The following is a 14,818-nucleotide window of genomic DNA, read 5'->3' as shown; positions in this document are numbered from 1 at the left end:
CACTCAGATTTGCTTTGGTCCTGCTGCCCCAACCATTTCATCATTGCAGCATGTTGTGGCATTTTATCCTTGCAGCCCAGGAACAGACTTTTAGCTCAAACAATAGTTCACCTGTGTGGTTCTATGAGCTTCTTACTTCTCTGTGGTGGCAGTTCACCTAGGGTAACACACCTATTGCTGTTGCCACAGGGGGAAGAAAAGGAAAAGAGCAAGTGGTAAACTTGGCTTCCTTAGCACTGAACTGTGTGTGAATGATGAGTACCAAGAAAGAGGGGCTGCAGCACATCAGAGCTGGGAGGCTCCAGTAGCTAAATTCCTGGCGTTCCCATATTCATGTTTATTTACTGGCACGACAGCCTTTGCTCAGTTATCTGGGGCAGGAGCTGCCTTCTGTGACTCAAAATGAGAACTCCTTTCTAGTCCCAGACAATGTGACCTGAGCGATTCCTAATTATGCTTCTCTTTTCCATTCGTGTTACTTTTATTCCCTGAAGATTGTTACGGAAAAATCTATTAACTGTAAGTGCTTCCTTTATAGCTTCTGTTGGTTTTAAGGGCAATCCATGTATTTAATTCCATTCAATTACAAAATTCATAGAATACACATGAACATTCATTTCATTTGAGTTCAGAATGGAGAATTGCTAATACAAACCCAAGGCTCCGGTATCTCAGTTGCACAGGCCCTGTGTTAAAGGAAGGGAATGGTACCAGGTTTATTTTTCACTAACAGTACAATGACGATGTTAGTCTAAAAAGAAAAACATCCCTGGATTACAAATTTAAGAGGGCATAAACAAGTGGCTACAAGCATTTCATTAATTTGATCGTATCTACTTGGGAATTGCCCTTTCAGATTTTTCTTCTTCAAGGAGGGCCCCCCCAAAATCCAGCATGAATGTACCGGTCTTCTGCTATTACAAGTCCCTGTTGTCTTGAATTAAATTAAAAAGAGAAAGAGTAGGGTTTTTCTTACAACATGTCCCATTTTATACTAAAATTTCCATAAGAAGAATGTCACATCTGATAAAGTGACCCCAGTAGGTGACCAAGCACTGAAACAAATGGATTACCCAGTGAGGAATCAGAGAGAGCTGGGGTTTTGCCATCAGATTTTAAACATTTTTAAAAGCCTCATTGGTCAGTTTATATTTTATACATACTTGACAGAAGGGCATGTTAAGGTAAATGAACACATTGTGATGCCTTCCAGTGTTACACAGGTGACAAACTAATCTGGAGATCCACATGTGCTTTAAAGAACAGTACATTTGTTTAAATAAACTCATAGAAAACTAACATGAACAACCATAAAACAGAGTTTTAAACAGGTAAGACGAATAAACTGCAAAAACCCTGCCCCTCCCATAACCATCCTCTGTGGTTCCACCACCTCACGGCCAACACCACAAGTGGCCGTTTGGCTCCGGGTGGTGGGCACGGCAAGGACAGGCACCACACTGCTGGGGTTTGCCCTTAGCTGACACATTGAAAAACAGCAGCATTAAAATACAGCCTGAAAGAGCTCAGCTACTACCTCAACTTGTTAAAATTGTGCAAGAATAAGGAACACCAGCAGCATTTGAGTGGCCGTGTTTCAGTTTGGTTTCCCACCCTCCCCTCCCGTACAAAGCACACACAGACACAGAGCTGACTCTGAGCTAGGAACTGTTATTTCTTGTCCGCCTTGGAAAACTTTTCTCTTAGTTTGCTTAACTTTTTTTTGATTTTATTTAAAAACCTATTCAGTGTTAAAAAAAAAAAAATCCATGAGAATTTTAAAATAGTTTCTAAATGCCAGGACGCTGATGCTTGTCCCTCTCCTTAAACTCGGAGAGACACAGACTATCCTGATCACCTGAATTTCCTTAGCTGAAAATTTTAGTGTTTGAGATTCCTGTTCCTGAAAACAACATTTGCAGAAAGGTCTCTCCAACACACTAGAAACTGAAGGAGCATAAACTCCCAGTGCACACCTAAAGGGTAACTTTTTGCTAGTTTGCTCTTAAGTTGTTTATATTGTACCTTTTTTGATACAGAAAATGAAAGAGTTTGGTTTTCTGACACAACTCACAAGGGAACATATAAGAGGAGAAATCAGGCGGCCTTCTCTAAAGCCAAGTTTTGCAATTCCCTTTTTGTTTAAGTATGATAAGGCTTATTAAAAAATAAAGTAAAAAAAAAAAAAAGCCCACAAAAAACCCCCGAAACAAACCAAAAAACCCAACCAACATCCCTGGGAGAAGAACATAAAAGCCTTTTGGAAATACTTAAATTTCTGAAAACATAAGACTATTTGAAAAAAATTTAATTGCAAAATTAAAGGAAATTCAAGAAATCAATTCTCGTATTTCAAATCAGTCCATGATTTCATCATCAGCAATATGATGAACTATCTTTTCCAGCCCAAAATTACCAGCTTTGGGGAAAACATACTCATACTTAACAGAAATAATTAACGGGTTAAGTTAAATTACCTTTTTTTCCCTGATCCACATGCCTGCATGTTAGATAATGTTACATTAGAACTGAGCATTGTAATGAGAGACTGACAGCAACAACCTGTCACAGTAACCAAAGCAAAAGCCATTTTCTCGTGGTTACATACTATAGATCAGTAATTTAATATTAAAATTAACTTCCTATATAAATAAAAATAAAAAAGTTGGGCAAAAGTAAATTGGCACAGTCATTATGGTATTGCTTTCCAGTTTCAACACTGCAAGGAGCAGCCACAGATTCCAAACACCAAAGGAAAAGGTTATCACCCAGCCACCAGCTGTAGCTTGGGGTTTTTTTCCCCTTTTCCATGAAGTCATCAGCAGTGCTTCTGCCTCAGGTCCATCCCCCCGAGGTGGGAGCTGGCAGGAGTGCAGCCTGTGGTACAAGGATTGCTGTGGTGGGATCGCGCCAGGGCAAAGGGAGAACAGATACAGAGAACCAAAACTAGAGTGTGCTTTACTGCTCTGCACGACTTGGCTCAAGTCAATGTTCGTCAGGATTGGGACTAATTTTTACCTTCAAACAGGCAAAAACCGAAAATAAAAATTAAAAAAAAAAGTCAAAATCTTAAGCCTTCAAGTTTCCTTGCCTTCATTCCCTCCCTCCCCCAAAAAGCACCTCCTACTACAGACACATTTTCTGTTTTGCGGGTTCAGAAGTTGGAATGTTGTGGAAATACATACAAGAGAGAAGGAATTTCTAGTTGTACATTACATTACAAAGAGGTTTGCTCCCAGACCTAAGGAGGGAGGGATACTAAGCAATATTAAATTCCTATAAGAATCCTTACAAAGCATGCAAAATATTGATATACTCACAAAATCGAAATTTATATTTGTTCCTTTTTGATTTTGCAACTTCACAGTACAATAATTTCTAATATTATGCAGCAGTCAGAATTACAGTGACTACAAAATCAGTTCCCTTTTAATTTTTTTCTTTCTATTTGTTTGTAACACTCCTTTGCTATTTTTTTTAACTGAGAGATTGCCGATCACCCATCAGAAAATGTGCAATTCCGCACAAGAGGGGTTGCTTTCTGTCTCGCATTTCCCCACAGATGATGTTGACAACCTGACCCTACCAACCTTTCAAAATCTGTCCCTCCCTCCCCTTCTCGTGCCGACTCCTTCTCTTGTCTTCCAGCTGTACTTTTCTTCTTGCCAGGACAGTGATGGGCAGATGCCACTAAATGGATGCTGCAGAGCTGGGTAGGAAGTGGGGGCTGGAGTGGTTTAGGAAAACAGCGTCGCTCCCACCCCTCGGGATGTTTGGCACAACTGCTTCATAGCCAGAATGCTCGGCTCTGGATACCAGCAATCAGATTCTGCAGTTTCAATTCCCTGGACAAATAGTGCTGCCCTTTTCTGCCTCTGGAACCCCTGTGGCTTCAACTGATTTAGGGAGGGAAACACAAAATTGGTGTTTGGCCAGACCTTTTGTACTGCTGGATGGAGTTCCACAGAAATTTCTCCACTGCTCTTATTTAAAACAGGGTTGGAATTTCTGGAGAATCCACAATGCATGCTACTTGCTAGATTGTCCATAAAGTACATTCTGACACATTTTTCAGAGTGTTTGTATCTATCAGAAAAAGACTCTTGTAGAAGCAACGTACAAAGCCTCCAAAAATTCAAGTATCAAAAAAAGATGTTCTGATAAAAGTCTGGAGTAAGCAGCCAGCCAAACTGACAGCCATTCATTTTTTTTTGTTCACAAATTCTTCAATTGTTTTTGCAGTGATAACGTATTTTCTTTGGAGTGTTGAGAATTAAGTGTCTTTCCAATTAATTTTCATCGAGTTTGGTGGGGTCTAAGGAATTTAGCAATCCTTCCTGGACAATGTTGCCTCTACTTATATGCAAAAAAACAACAGAATCACTGACTCTTATCCTCCCTGCCTCTCTTTAATTTGCTGTATTTATTTATAGTGTAACTTCATTGGATGTGTCTCCCTTAACCCAAAAAAACCATCAGAAGTGCAACACAGGCAAGAGCAGGGCATCTCCTTCCCCGGGATGTATAAACATTTGCACCTGAAGGGCTGGGTGAGACAAAAAAACCCCCCCAAACACAAAAAGTCCCAGCCCCCAAAATGGACCAACAGTTCTAGTTGTACATAAAACTGTTGGATTTCTTTAAAACCCCGTTTGAATCAAGACTTGAATTTCTGAGGAGGGAATCTTAGATCCCAGACCCTTCCCTTCTCCTTCCTTCCTCCAAAGCTATGCTATTTTTGTGGCCTAGAACAGTACTTGAAAATCAGCAGTTATTAAAGACACAGTTGTGATATATCCTTTAACACCCCCTCACCCAAAAAGGGGTGTCCTATCAAGTGGTCCAGTAGAAATCTTGAAGTTTCTTTATGATAAATTAAATCCATAAAATGAGGAATACCTTCTGTCCCATTCCCAACAAGAATAATGGCCACACTCCGTGGTGCATTTGTTCAAGTGTCTATTGCTCCTTCTAGTGGAGATTCCACGCAGCTCCATCTCCACTTAGTTCTGGTCCTACCAGCACGAGGAGAGGGTTTTCTCCTTTTCTCTCCAGCTTGTCTCTGGTTCACAAACAACAGAAGCACTGAGGGCTGGAATTCCCCAGCACAGGAACAGGCCAGTCACATCTGAGGAAACACCAGTCAGCTTTTTCTCAGGGGTGACAGAGTTATGCCAAGAGCAGTTTTTTGTGTCCTGTTGGTACCGCGGGCACCTACACCTCCGTGGAAAAGAGAATGCTTTGCCTCTTGCTGTCCGGGGTAGGGATGGTCTCTAGCTGCAGGAAGTACAGAAGAACTTGAACCTGGAAAGAGAAAGAACAAGGTAATAAAGCCCTGGTAACTCATTCTCATCCCAGCTATTTGAGAGCGGGCAGACATGCCTACAGCTCTCTCCATGGGAGCATGTAGCACTTGTGGATTTGTTTTAATCCACTGTGTAACATCAGCAGAAACAGCAAAACTTGCAGTGCTTCAGAGACACCCTTTTCAGCTTCCAGGATGAAACAACGGCGCTGGTGTTCCAGTGCACTGAAAAAACTGCATCTAGAATTTGCCATTATTCAATGGAGAACATACAAACCAGCCTGACCCAGTAACACAGGCTCTGTGTTCCAACCCTCTGCATCGCCTTCACAGGCAGCAGTGGCCAAAGAAATGTAAATTTAGCAGAGGATTGTGTTGGTTTAAGTGTTGAGGAGCATTGCAGAAACACTTTTGGTCCTTTTATCCCAGGGCACCAGGATGGTGCTGGGAGAGCTTCCCAAAAACTCTTCCCTTGCACAAACACACACACAGGATGCACAGACATTCCCTCACGAAAAGCTGTATCTGTACAGATACAAACTGAACTGCCTGAAGAAACACAGTTCTACAAACAGTTTAAAATGTCACTGTAAGGGCAGAAGTTGTTTTATGTTTCTCAAAAAAACTGCCATGAAAACACAGCGGGGTGGCTGAGCCAGGCCTTCCCCAGGAAGTGTCTTCACAAGATGCAACGGCACATTCAGCATCTTACCTGGGACATGACTTCTAGTGACCAGCTGTCAGTCATTGTGATGGGCTGGGTTGGGTTAGCAGGGATTTTACTGTCCTTCTCCGAAGGTCTGAGCAGTGTTGGTCCAAAGACAGTGGCAAGATTATGCAGGGACATCTTGTTAACACCTTCCCTCTCAGCAACCCTGGGAGAAGAAACAATGCACGAGGCAGATCTTCATAAATACCTGAGTTTTACAAATGAGAAACTGAGGCACAAAGGTTAAAAAATTTGCCCAAGAGAAAAGTCTTCAGCAGAAACACAAGTAAACCCCAGATTTCCTGGATTTTAATCCAGAACCTCAGTCACAAGATGATCTTTCATGTCTCCAGGAACAGTCTCTGGTGTGTTCAACACACATATGCAAATCAACACACTGGGCTGGTATTGAGCCAGCTTATTGATTAATATCAAATGCATGGAAATACTTTTTCACAGTTGAAACCATATTACATAGACAAGATCAGAAAGACTTGACTGAACAAGGAACTGACAAGAGCATTTAGGCAAAGTGCTATCTATTTTAAAAACAGATTATACTGGATTTCAGACACCTTTTGAGACAGGGCTCACCAGACCTTAAACATGGCCAAAGCTTCATAACTTATGCAAAAATCTTTCCAGACCTTTGGATCCAGATGCAGGTGCAGTTTTGGAGAGACATTGCAGCAGGAATTTGCATTTGCACTAGATAAGCCCTGACTCTTTTGTTACCCCTTTCCTCCAGTTCTAATCCTTTTTCAGTATGAGTGGGAATGGAATTCAGGATTTACTGCCTCACTAAGTGAGTATGAGACAATAGTTATCTGATGAGCATTCACAGCAGATCAGCAAATGCTTCTTCAATTGTGTGTTTCAGCACAAATTTAAGGAAAAGGCTCCTCTTTTCAAAATAACAATGCTTTACACATTAAATGCAAGTCTCAAGGAACCGCATATTACCTTTTTAAATGGTCCAAAAGGAAAAGGAATGTCACAAGGTTGGGTTCTGGAAGCGACAGCAACAAATTCAGCATACAGCTTTCCTTTGCAACAGGATCTGAAAGTGCTGCAAGACAGAGAACAAAACATCACCCCGGGCAGTGAGTGAGGATCTGACCGACTGTGCCACCTCCCAGCCAGCCATAGGGATGGGCCTGGATGGGCTGTGGTTGCATTACAGGCTGGAAGGAAGGTCAGAGTTGCACATCAATATCCTACAGCATCTCTTTCCTTTAATTCATAAATGCATAGAGACTATTTTTCTCTCAAGCAGTTCAAGTGCTTTCAAGACTTTCAATCATTGGTGTCTTTCCCCTGCATCAAGGTAAGACGGGGTACACCCCCCTCCCCTCCAAAGGGGGCTTCCCTGGAAGCCCGACTGGGCAGTCAGCCTGCACAGCCCCAGCAGGCAGGCTGGCATCCTGTTCTGAACCCATCCTTCAGAAACCTGGGCTTTTCCAGCCTGCACTCCAGTGTGGCAGTCGCCCATACTCCGCCACGTGGGAAGGCGGTGTCATTCCAACGCTCCATTCTGAGCTCTGTTCCACAACCCTCACAGCTTGCCCAGGCTTCTGTCCAACACTGCCAATGGTGTTGCTTCAGGAGCAGCCTCCTCCTGAAGAGTTTCCATCCTCAAGGGTTCCCTCTGCTGCTACCCACCGATGCCCTCGGCGAAGTTGGGGTACAGCTCGTCCGTGAACAGGGGCTCGGGCAGCTCGCGGAAGTACAGCTTGAGGGTGCCCGCGATGGCGTTGACGTCCATCTCGCTCATCATCACCGACACGTCCTTGTTGTCTGAAAGAGGGCAGAGCAGGGGCAGGGTAAAGGAGCTGCTGGCCTTGCATTCCTTCTTTTCTTTGCTTTGGGTCTGTTTATCCTTTGTTTTTGCACAAATAGCTGAGAGTTTTCCTGTTTACATTTCCCCAGATTAAATGAGCAACCTTCCGACAACTGAGAAGTGCTGCACAAATGACTGCAAATGGCTTTACATCAAGTCAAGAGAACCTCAGGCTCCCAGGTTGCTGTGCTGTGCCTGGTCTGAACAAGCCCTGCTTGACTGTATTTATATGCATTTCGACTTTTGTTAGTGACAACAGTTGTTATTCCAATTCTCTGCTTCTAACAGCCTGGAATAACAGACTCTGAGGTCTCTAACTCCCCACTGAGTGTAGCTAAAGCAATTCATGGCTCACATTTCACTTTTGTTACTATTAGGAACAATAAAACCACCCCCTTTCCCTAAAACCAACACCAACAAGCAGAGCCAACACTGGTTTAATGGAATTTAGCGTAAAACAGCATTTAACAGAAATGAAAAAAGTTGGTTTTCTATCTGTGAAAGACCTCTATTGCACCAGTGGAGATTCAGCAGAGGTTTTGGTAGCTTAGGGGGATTGAAAAGAAAATCCAAGAAGGAAAATATTTCACTAAAGTGAAGGAAAAGTGCAGGGAGGGTGAATTTGGGCAACTGGCACAGGCCTCATGACTGCTTGCCTAAAAAGGGAGCTGGAGTGTGGCTTGAGCAGTTCTTGGACCATCATGTGGAGGCTGGAAGTAAGGCAGAATTTCACTTTTTGTACCTCAGCAACTCAGAGGTGTTTCACCTGCCTGGTCTTGGGTGCCTTTTGGGACACACAGTTGTTTTAAATGCAGTACCTGTAAGGAGCCCTTTTCTGCTCAAGATCAAAGAAAGCTTTGCAAATATCAAATTATGTAATTTTACAGCCTGTGCACATCAGTCTAGACAGAGTTAAGAAGAGAACTCAGGAGCCCTGACCATCCAACCCCAGCTTCATAAACACTCCTCATAGTCAACCTTAGAATATCTTTTTTGCTGGCTTCCTTTCACAAAACATTCTTAATTTTAAGGACTTCTATTAATTTGGAGACCTCATGATAGTGAGGAAGTTATGACTCCCGATTGCTGACGTTTCCCCTGAGAAAGGTGTCTGTCATTTCCAAAGATTTGGCAAGGCAGGTAAACCCACCATTTCATGTCTGCTGGGAAGAATAACAAAAGCATGGTTTGGAACAAGGATCCATCTTGTTGTGTGTCTGAAGTTATATCAGTAGCTGAAGAATATTAATAAAATATGCAGCCAGGGTTAAAATGATTCTCCTTGTGCGAGAATCTCTACCTCTTAATGCTTCTTGGGAAACATAAGATTAAAAACAGCAGAGCCACCTGACAGGGAGCTCAGGCAGGTTCTTGCAGAGCAAAGGAGAACATCAGGCACAAATACTTACTGACATCAAAGGCAGCTTTCAGAGCCTGGATGTCCGTTGCAACCCCAGAGACTCGGTAGATTCCCACCTCCTCCATCCCGCGCCGCTCGATCTCCTCCACGCACTGCCGCACTATGTAAGGCACCTTCGACCTCTCTCTCCTTCAAAAAGCCAGAGAGACGAGTTCAGCACAGCCCAGGCCCTCAGTGCCTGTTCCCCCAGCCAGCCAGGCTGGCTAAAACCACCCCAGCATTCCACTGTGCAAACCTCTTCTGGAAAATGAGGTGGGAGGAAGTCTGAGCAGGCAACCACGACTGAGCTGAAAAACTGGAGAGGGTTTTCTGAATGTCTCAGCCTGGCTTCCCTGAGCACTTGAGCTTCTGGCCAGGTCCCAGTGCCCCTAGAGCCTATGACTCTGCCCAGGTAATCAGAGGATTCCCAAACATTCCTTGGATACATAGCAACTCTGTTGCCTTCAAATTAATACAATTCCATAGAGAGGAAATACAACACTTCCCAAACCATGTAACAGAACAAACAGGTTTCTGCTGGCAAATGATTCACGACAAAAGATCAGGGGTTAAAATAATACAACAGGATCCAAAGACCTTGAACATTTTTGATTATGGAAAGGAAACATCACTGTTCAGTGGCTCTGGAAATTTGTGACCATGTCAGCTAACTACAGAGAAGGCAAGGGCAAGAGGGATTTCCGGAATTCAGAGAAGCTGTCAGTAAACACCCTGGGTCCCACAGCCCGTGTGCACACTGCTTTTTTCCCCTGCAAAAAATGAAGCTGGGAGCACACAGAGCATCTCCTGTCTGCAGCCACATCTGCCCACTACACGAGTGGAGGAGGCTGGACTGCCACACCCCTCGGGGGGCACAGGCAGGTGCACCAGTTGCCTTTCTGCAAAACAACGGGGAGAAATGTGACCCCCGAGCTCACTTGGTGACAATGGCGATCTTGACCCCAAACACGCCGGTCTGTTTGCGGGACGGCATCCTTTTGAGGCTGAACTCCCGGCTGGTGAACTTCACCGACAGCTTCACCTCAACCTGAACAACAGAGATCAGAGGGCACTTGTTAAACATTTTATTTTATTTTATTTTCCCCATGCTGCAATGAAGAGCAAAGAAATAAAGCCCATGGGAGGTACAGAAGCAGAGCTAATTTCTGTTTGCTGCACTTACCCCATTCATGGAGATGACCGTGCGCTGCCAGTCTTTGTCCTGCAGTGCCTGCGGGTCCAGCTGAAAAAGAGAAGTTACCCATGAACTGGGAACAGACTTCAGAGAAACCAGCCAGCCTGGAAGGCTCCTGCAAGTGAGCAGGGTACCATCACTTTTAACATGTTATTTCTTGTCCACAGGAAAACACACACTCCAAAGTTTTCCCAGTTTCAGGTAACGGGATGCTCAGATATTGTGTGGTTCTCTAAGCAGGGCTGAGGAGGACTCACATACATGGAAAAATCCAGCAACATGTGTGCAGTGTCTGCTCAACAACAAAGGCAACCTCAGTGAGCTCGGTCAATGTTTGAATGGCAACAACCTGAGTTTTCACGGAATGAGATACTGCATTCATGGCTGTGGCACACACAGAGGCACATGGACAGCCAAAATCCTCCCATCCCACAGGGCCAGCAGTCAGAGAAAAGGAGGAGAGATTTCTGAAATAACTCTGATTTGAAACAGAGAAACTGTCTCCCACTGCAGTTTTCTACAAACGGGTGAGGTGGGGTGAGTGTGAAATTACTGCACTGAAATAAAAAACCAGGCTGGAGAACTCCATAGCTCTTGGCTACAGAGCCAACAGCTTCCAAGAAGGACTGAATTCAAAAGACATAATGACCTTAAGAGTGAGATCAAGGAAGAGAAATACAAAGTGATCCATACACAGGCAAGTAACTTTAAACAAACCAAACTTCTGTCAGAATCCGACAGAGGAGAAATGGAGAAAATCGGCCCAGAAATCATGGAAAGTTGTTCTCCTTCAACCTGCTTAGTCCTTTTCATTTCTATCTGAGAATGGAGACAGGAAGAACACCTGACCCTGCTACTGGAAGAATTCATTAAACAGAACCAAGTTCCAATCTCCCATTTTCAGCTTTGCTTGATCTTGAGAGGACAGTTGTGAGGCTGGGGAGCGGTTGACTCGAGTGCTCAAACATCACCCAGCAATTCCAACACTGGCTGGGAGAGCCCAAGCACATCCAAACCCAGCTCCAGGGAGACTGGCAAGAGAGAGGGAACAGCTGCCTGCACCAGGACTGGATCAGCAATCAGAATCAGCCAAAGTGGGAATTTGGTGCCTCCTGAGACAGCTTTGTAGCACTTGGCTCTGGAACACTGAGGCACAGTAAGACCAGGAGAGGCAACTGCAGTAGCCTCTGTCTTGAGTTTACTGCTGTCAGCAAACACACCCTCAGCAACCAGAGGTACTTTGCAGCACAGCTCCCCCCTCTCACAGAGCCCTGTGCAGAGACAGAGTGCTCTGGCAGGTGAGAGAAATGCTCAAACAACAGCAGCTGCAGGAAATTCTGGGAGATCTGAGACAATCATGGTCACAGCCTTTCAGAACATCGGCAGAGCAGCCCAGTGCTGCTGACAGCTACAGAGACAAGTGCCCCCATGCCCTTCCCCAAAGAAAGACAACCAGCAGAGAGGAAAGTTTCACACTGCAGAGACCCCAAGCAGCAACAGAACAAGTGAGGCCAACCTTGTGCCTGCGCACTCTGTCACGGACGTGAGCCCACAGCGGGACGCTGCCGGCACACACGTGCTTCCCTGTGGAACTGGACCGGCTCCTGTAGGTGCAACTCCGCCAGAAATTCCTGAAGACCCCTTGTAAGGAATAGTCAGTAACCAGTAGCTCCCACATCCTGGGACTGCACAGAGGTCCAGGAGGCCAATGGGCAGCAGTGCTTGGCTCCAGTGGCTCAGCGAACCCAAACTGCAGCTCCTGCCAGAGGGGTTCGCTTTTAACTCCGGCGGAACAGATCCGCCCCCGCCTGTGCGCCTGGCCAAGGTCCCCACGAGCTGGCCAGAGTCGAGGCTGTTCTTCCTTCAACTTCCGTGCTGGAAGTTTGGTTTCTTTCAACAACTGCATTCTTTCCCAGAATCAAGAGGAAACCATTTCTGAAGTGACTGGTTTCCTATGGAGGACAACCATGCTCAGTATTCCTGAAAGCTTCATCTCCATCCGCCTAAAAAGTTATCTGGTTAAGTTGCCAAAATGGCCCTGCTGATGGACACAGTCACAGCCAATCCTCCTGCTCAGAAGCAGTTTTCCATATGTTTTTAGAAGAGAGTCACCAAAAGTGTATTATTTATAGCAGGGACAGACTGCTTAAGACTGAAGAAGGAGGGTTTTGAATATTTGCCAAAAACATTAAAGGACGAGTCCAGCAGAATCCAGTTACAGTTTTATTTAAGCTAACAGGTATTACTGGTTATGTCTCAGTACTGACCAGGGAACTCCTGCCACTGCACAAAGTGAAAGCAAGTAAATAGCTGATAAAAATACGAGCCAAACACCAGCCTGCTCTGTCTCAAGAGTGACTTTCACATGGCTGCAAAGGACAAGCAGAAGCAGAGTACTGGAGCTGAGAGCTCACAGAGACTTCACCCTGCTGGGTAACTGCTGGAGCTGAGCAAGGCCTGTGGACATACCTGAGTGTCCCTGCTGCTGCCTCTTGCTCCCTTCTCCCTGAACTTTGCTGCAGGGCTGGCAGGACTCCTGCCCTCCCCACCTGCTGTTTGATCCCTGCTGGAGAACAGCTGGTACTGAATGGAGCCAGGGAGAACAGGCACCAGGGTTGGCTGACCCGAGCCAACCCTGCATAAATCACTGGCAATAACAGCAATTAAGAAAAAAAAAAATCCCCCCCCAAGGTGCTTTTTAAATAACAAAACAAAATGATGGAAGCTATTAAAAGAGCAAAGCTTGAATAAGGTCTCAGCAACACTGAGCGAGACAGGAAAATCAGGTCTAACAGTCTGATAAGTCACAGTAGGAAACAGTCAACAGGAAACCAAGAACGTCATTGAGACTTTGAGCTTCAGTCCTGGACCCAACTGATGACTGACCTTCTGGGGCCAGCAAGAGCAACAGAGCAGCTGGAGCAGGAGGTACAGAGCACACTGAGCACAAAGAGCTAGCAAGAGAGATGCTCCAGCACAGAGAGCCTGTGACAAATGGGGTCATGCTGTCTTCTGGCCTGATTAGGAAATCACTGACCTGGAAGAAAGAACATGGAGTAGAAGAATGCAATCCCAGCCAGCATGGCAAAGGGAGGCAGCTCCCAGCAAGCTGTGCCAGCTCAGGCAGGGGAGGCCCTGTGCAATGACTGCCTCTGCATCTGACAGTGACATTCACTGCCCCTCTACACAGCTCCTTCTAACAGTGGCTTGGTTTGAATGACAAAAGCACCCGTGCCAGCTCCACTGAAACAGAACCATTGTGTTGTTTCCCTGCCCTGTGCAAATAGGACAGACTTACTAAAGCCCTCACAGACTGTACTGCAGGGGCTTGTTTGCACAGTCCCCACCAAGAGCTCGTGCTGCACAGGAAAATACAAACCAACCAGTTTGTCTGTTTGCTGCTTCCTCCCTTGTAGCCTGTTCCCTGGTATTTGTGGTGGCGAGCTGCAGCCCCAAATTCACTACATGAATCAAGCCAACACCTCTGAATCCTGCCCCAAACACAACAGAACAAAGCAGCTCAGCACCACGGGGGGTTCTGAGTGCAGGTCTGTGGCCCTTGTAGCAGCTCAGCACTGAATTAAGACAGGGCACAGCAGTCAGAGAGCAGAGCAGGGCGGTGAGGACCTGGGAAAAGGCAAACTGGGGGTGCTAGTCTGGCAAATGCAAGCTAGGCACTAAGAAGGGTGTCTGTGCTTTGCTTTAGGAAACTACCACAGGGAGCTTGATGATTATTTCTTTTTCCCCAGAGAGAAAAGCAAACATATAGAAAGAGGAAAAAACAAAGAAGCCTCAGCAGAAATGAAAGAGCAAGGACTGAGGAAACATTAAGGTTACTGTTTTTTATCTATTCAATCACATTACTTCTTCCCTTTATTAAATCTCCCTGGCAACTTTACACTCCATCAATTTTGAATTGTAACTGATGTGACATACATGCTGTCAGAGTTCTCACTGCTGCTGGAAACTCCCAGTCCAGCCATAACCCCATTCTTCTCACAGCTCCCCACTGACAGGTTAATCTTTCCCACCATCACCCTTTAGCCATGACCCATTGCCTTCTTCATTTCCCCCCTATTTTCATTGCTGGGACACTGTTCTGCTTGAGCAAACAGCTTAAACGAACTCGAGGGTGTAAAGGGTTTCTGAGTTGACACTTGGGAGGTACAGCAGGGAAAACATGGTTTACATGGAAAACAACTTAGTGCCTGAAATAGCCACGGGCACTGCTATGAGACATCCCAGATAATTAAGCAGATAAGAGTGATTGTTTTGCAAGGCAACAGAGGAATGATGTTGCACTTCTTCCACAGAATGACTGATCTATGCTCACATCCTCCCTGATTTTCCAGCACTGCTGTGAGAGAGAA

The 14,818-nt window shown here is 45.2% G+C and overlaps 1 protein-coding gene across 2 annotated transcripts in view; it reads right to left on the bottom strand.

Annotated features, from left to right (window-relative positions):
• Nucleotides 1-2,292: 2,292 nt before the first annotated feature.
• Nucleotides 2,293-14,818, bottom strand: part of BCR (BCR activator of RhoGEF and GTPase) — a 97,841-nt gene continuing 85,315 nt past the window's right edge. For both annotated transcript variants that reach the window (XM_027714200.2, XM_027714197.2), the window contains 7 exons: nucleotides 10,437-10,496; nucleotides 10,192-10,301; nucleotides 9,264-9,403; nucleotides 7,677-7,811; nucleotides 6,978-7,083; nucleotides 6,018-6,180; nucleotides 2,293-5,304 (listed from right to left, as the gene is read on the bottom strand). In XM_027714200.2, the coding sequence (XP_027570001.1) occupies nucleotides 5,215-5,304; nucleotides 6,018-6,180; nucleotides 6,978-7,083; nucleotides 7,677-7,811; nucleotides 9,264-9,403; nucleotides 10,192-10,301; nucleotides 10,437-10,496 (804 nt within the window). In that variant the 3' untranslated portion in view covers nucleotides 2,293-5,214. The remainder of the gene's footprint in view (nucleotides 5,305-6,017; nucleotides 6,181-6,977; nucleotides 7,084-7,676; nucleotides 7,812-9,263; nucleotides 9,404-10,191; nucleotides 10,302-10,436; nucleotides 10,497-14,818) is intronic.

The sequence above is a fragment of the Pipra filicauda genome, unplaced genomic scaffold, assembly GCF_003945595.2.
Source record: "Pipra filicauda isolate LSUMZ 115617 unplaced genomic scaffold, ASM394559v2 scaffold33_size4404698_pilon, whole genome shotgun sequence".
Lineage (NCBI taxonomy): Eukaryota > Metazoa > Chordata > Aves > Passeriformes > Pipridae > Pipra > Pipra filicauda.
The sequence above is the reverse complement of the archived record's forward strand: the minus strand, read 5'-3'. Positions and strand labels throughout refer to the sequence as shown.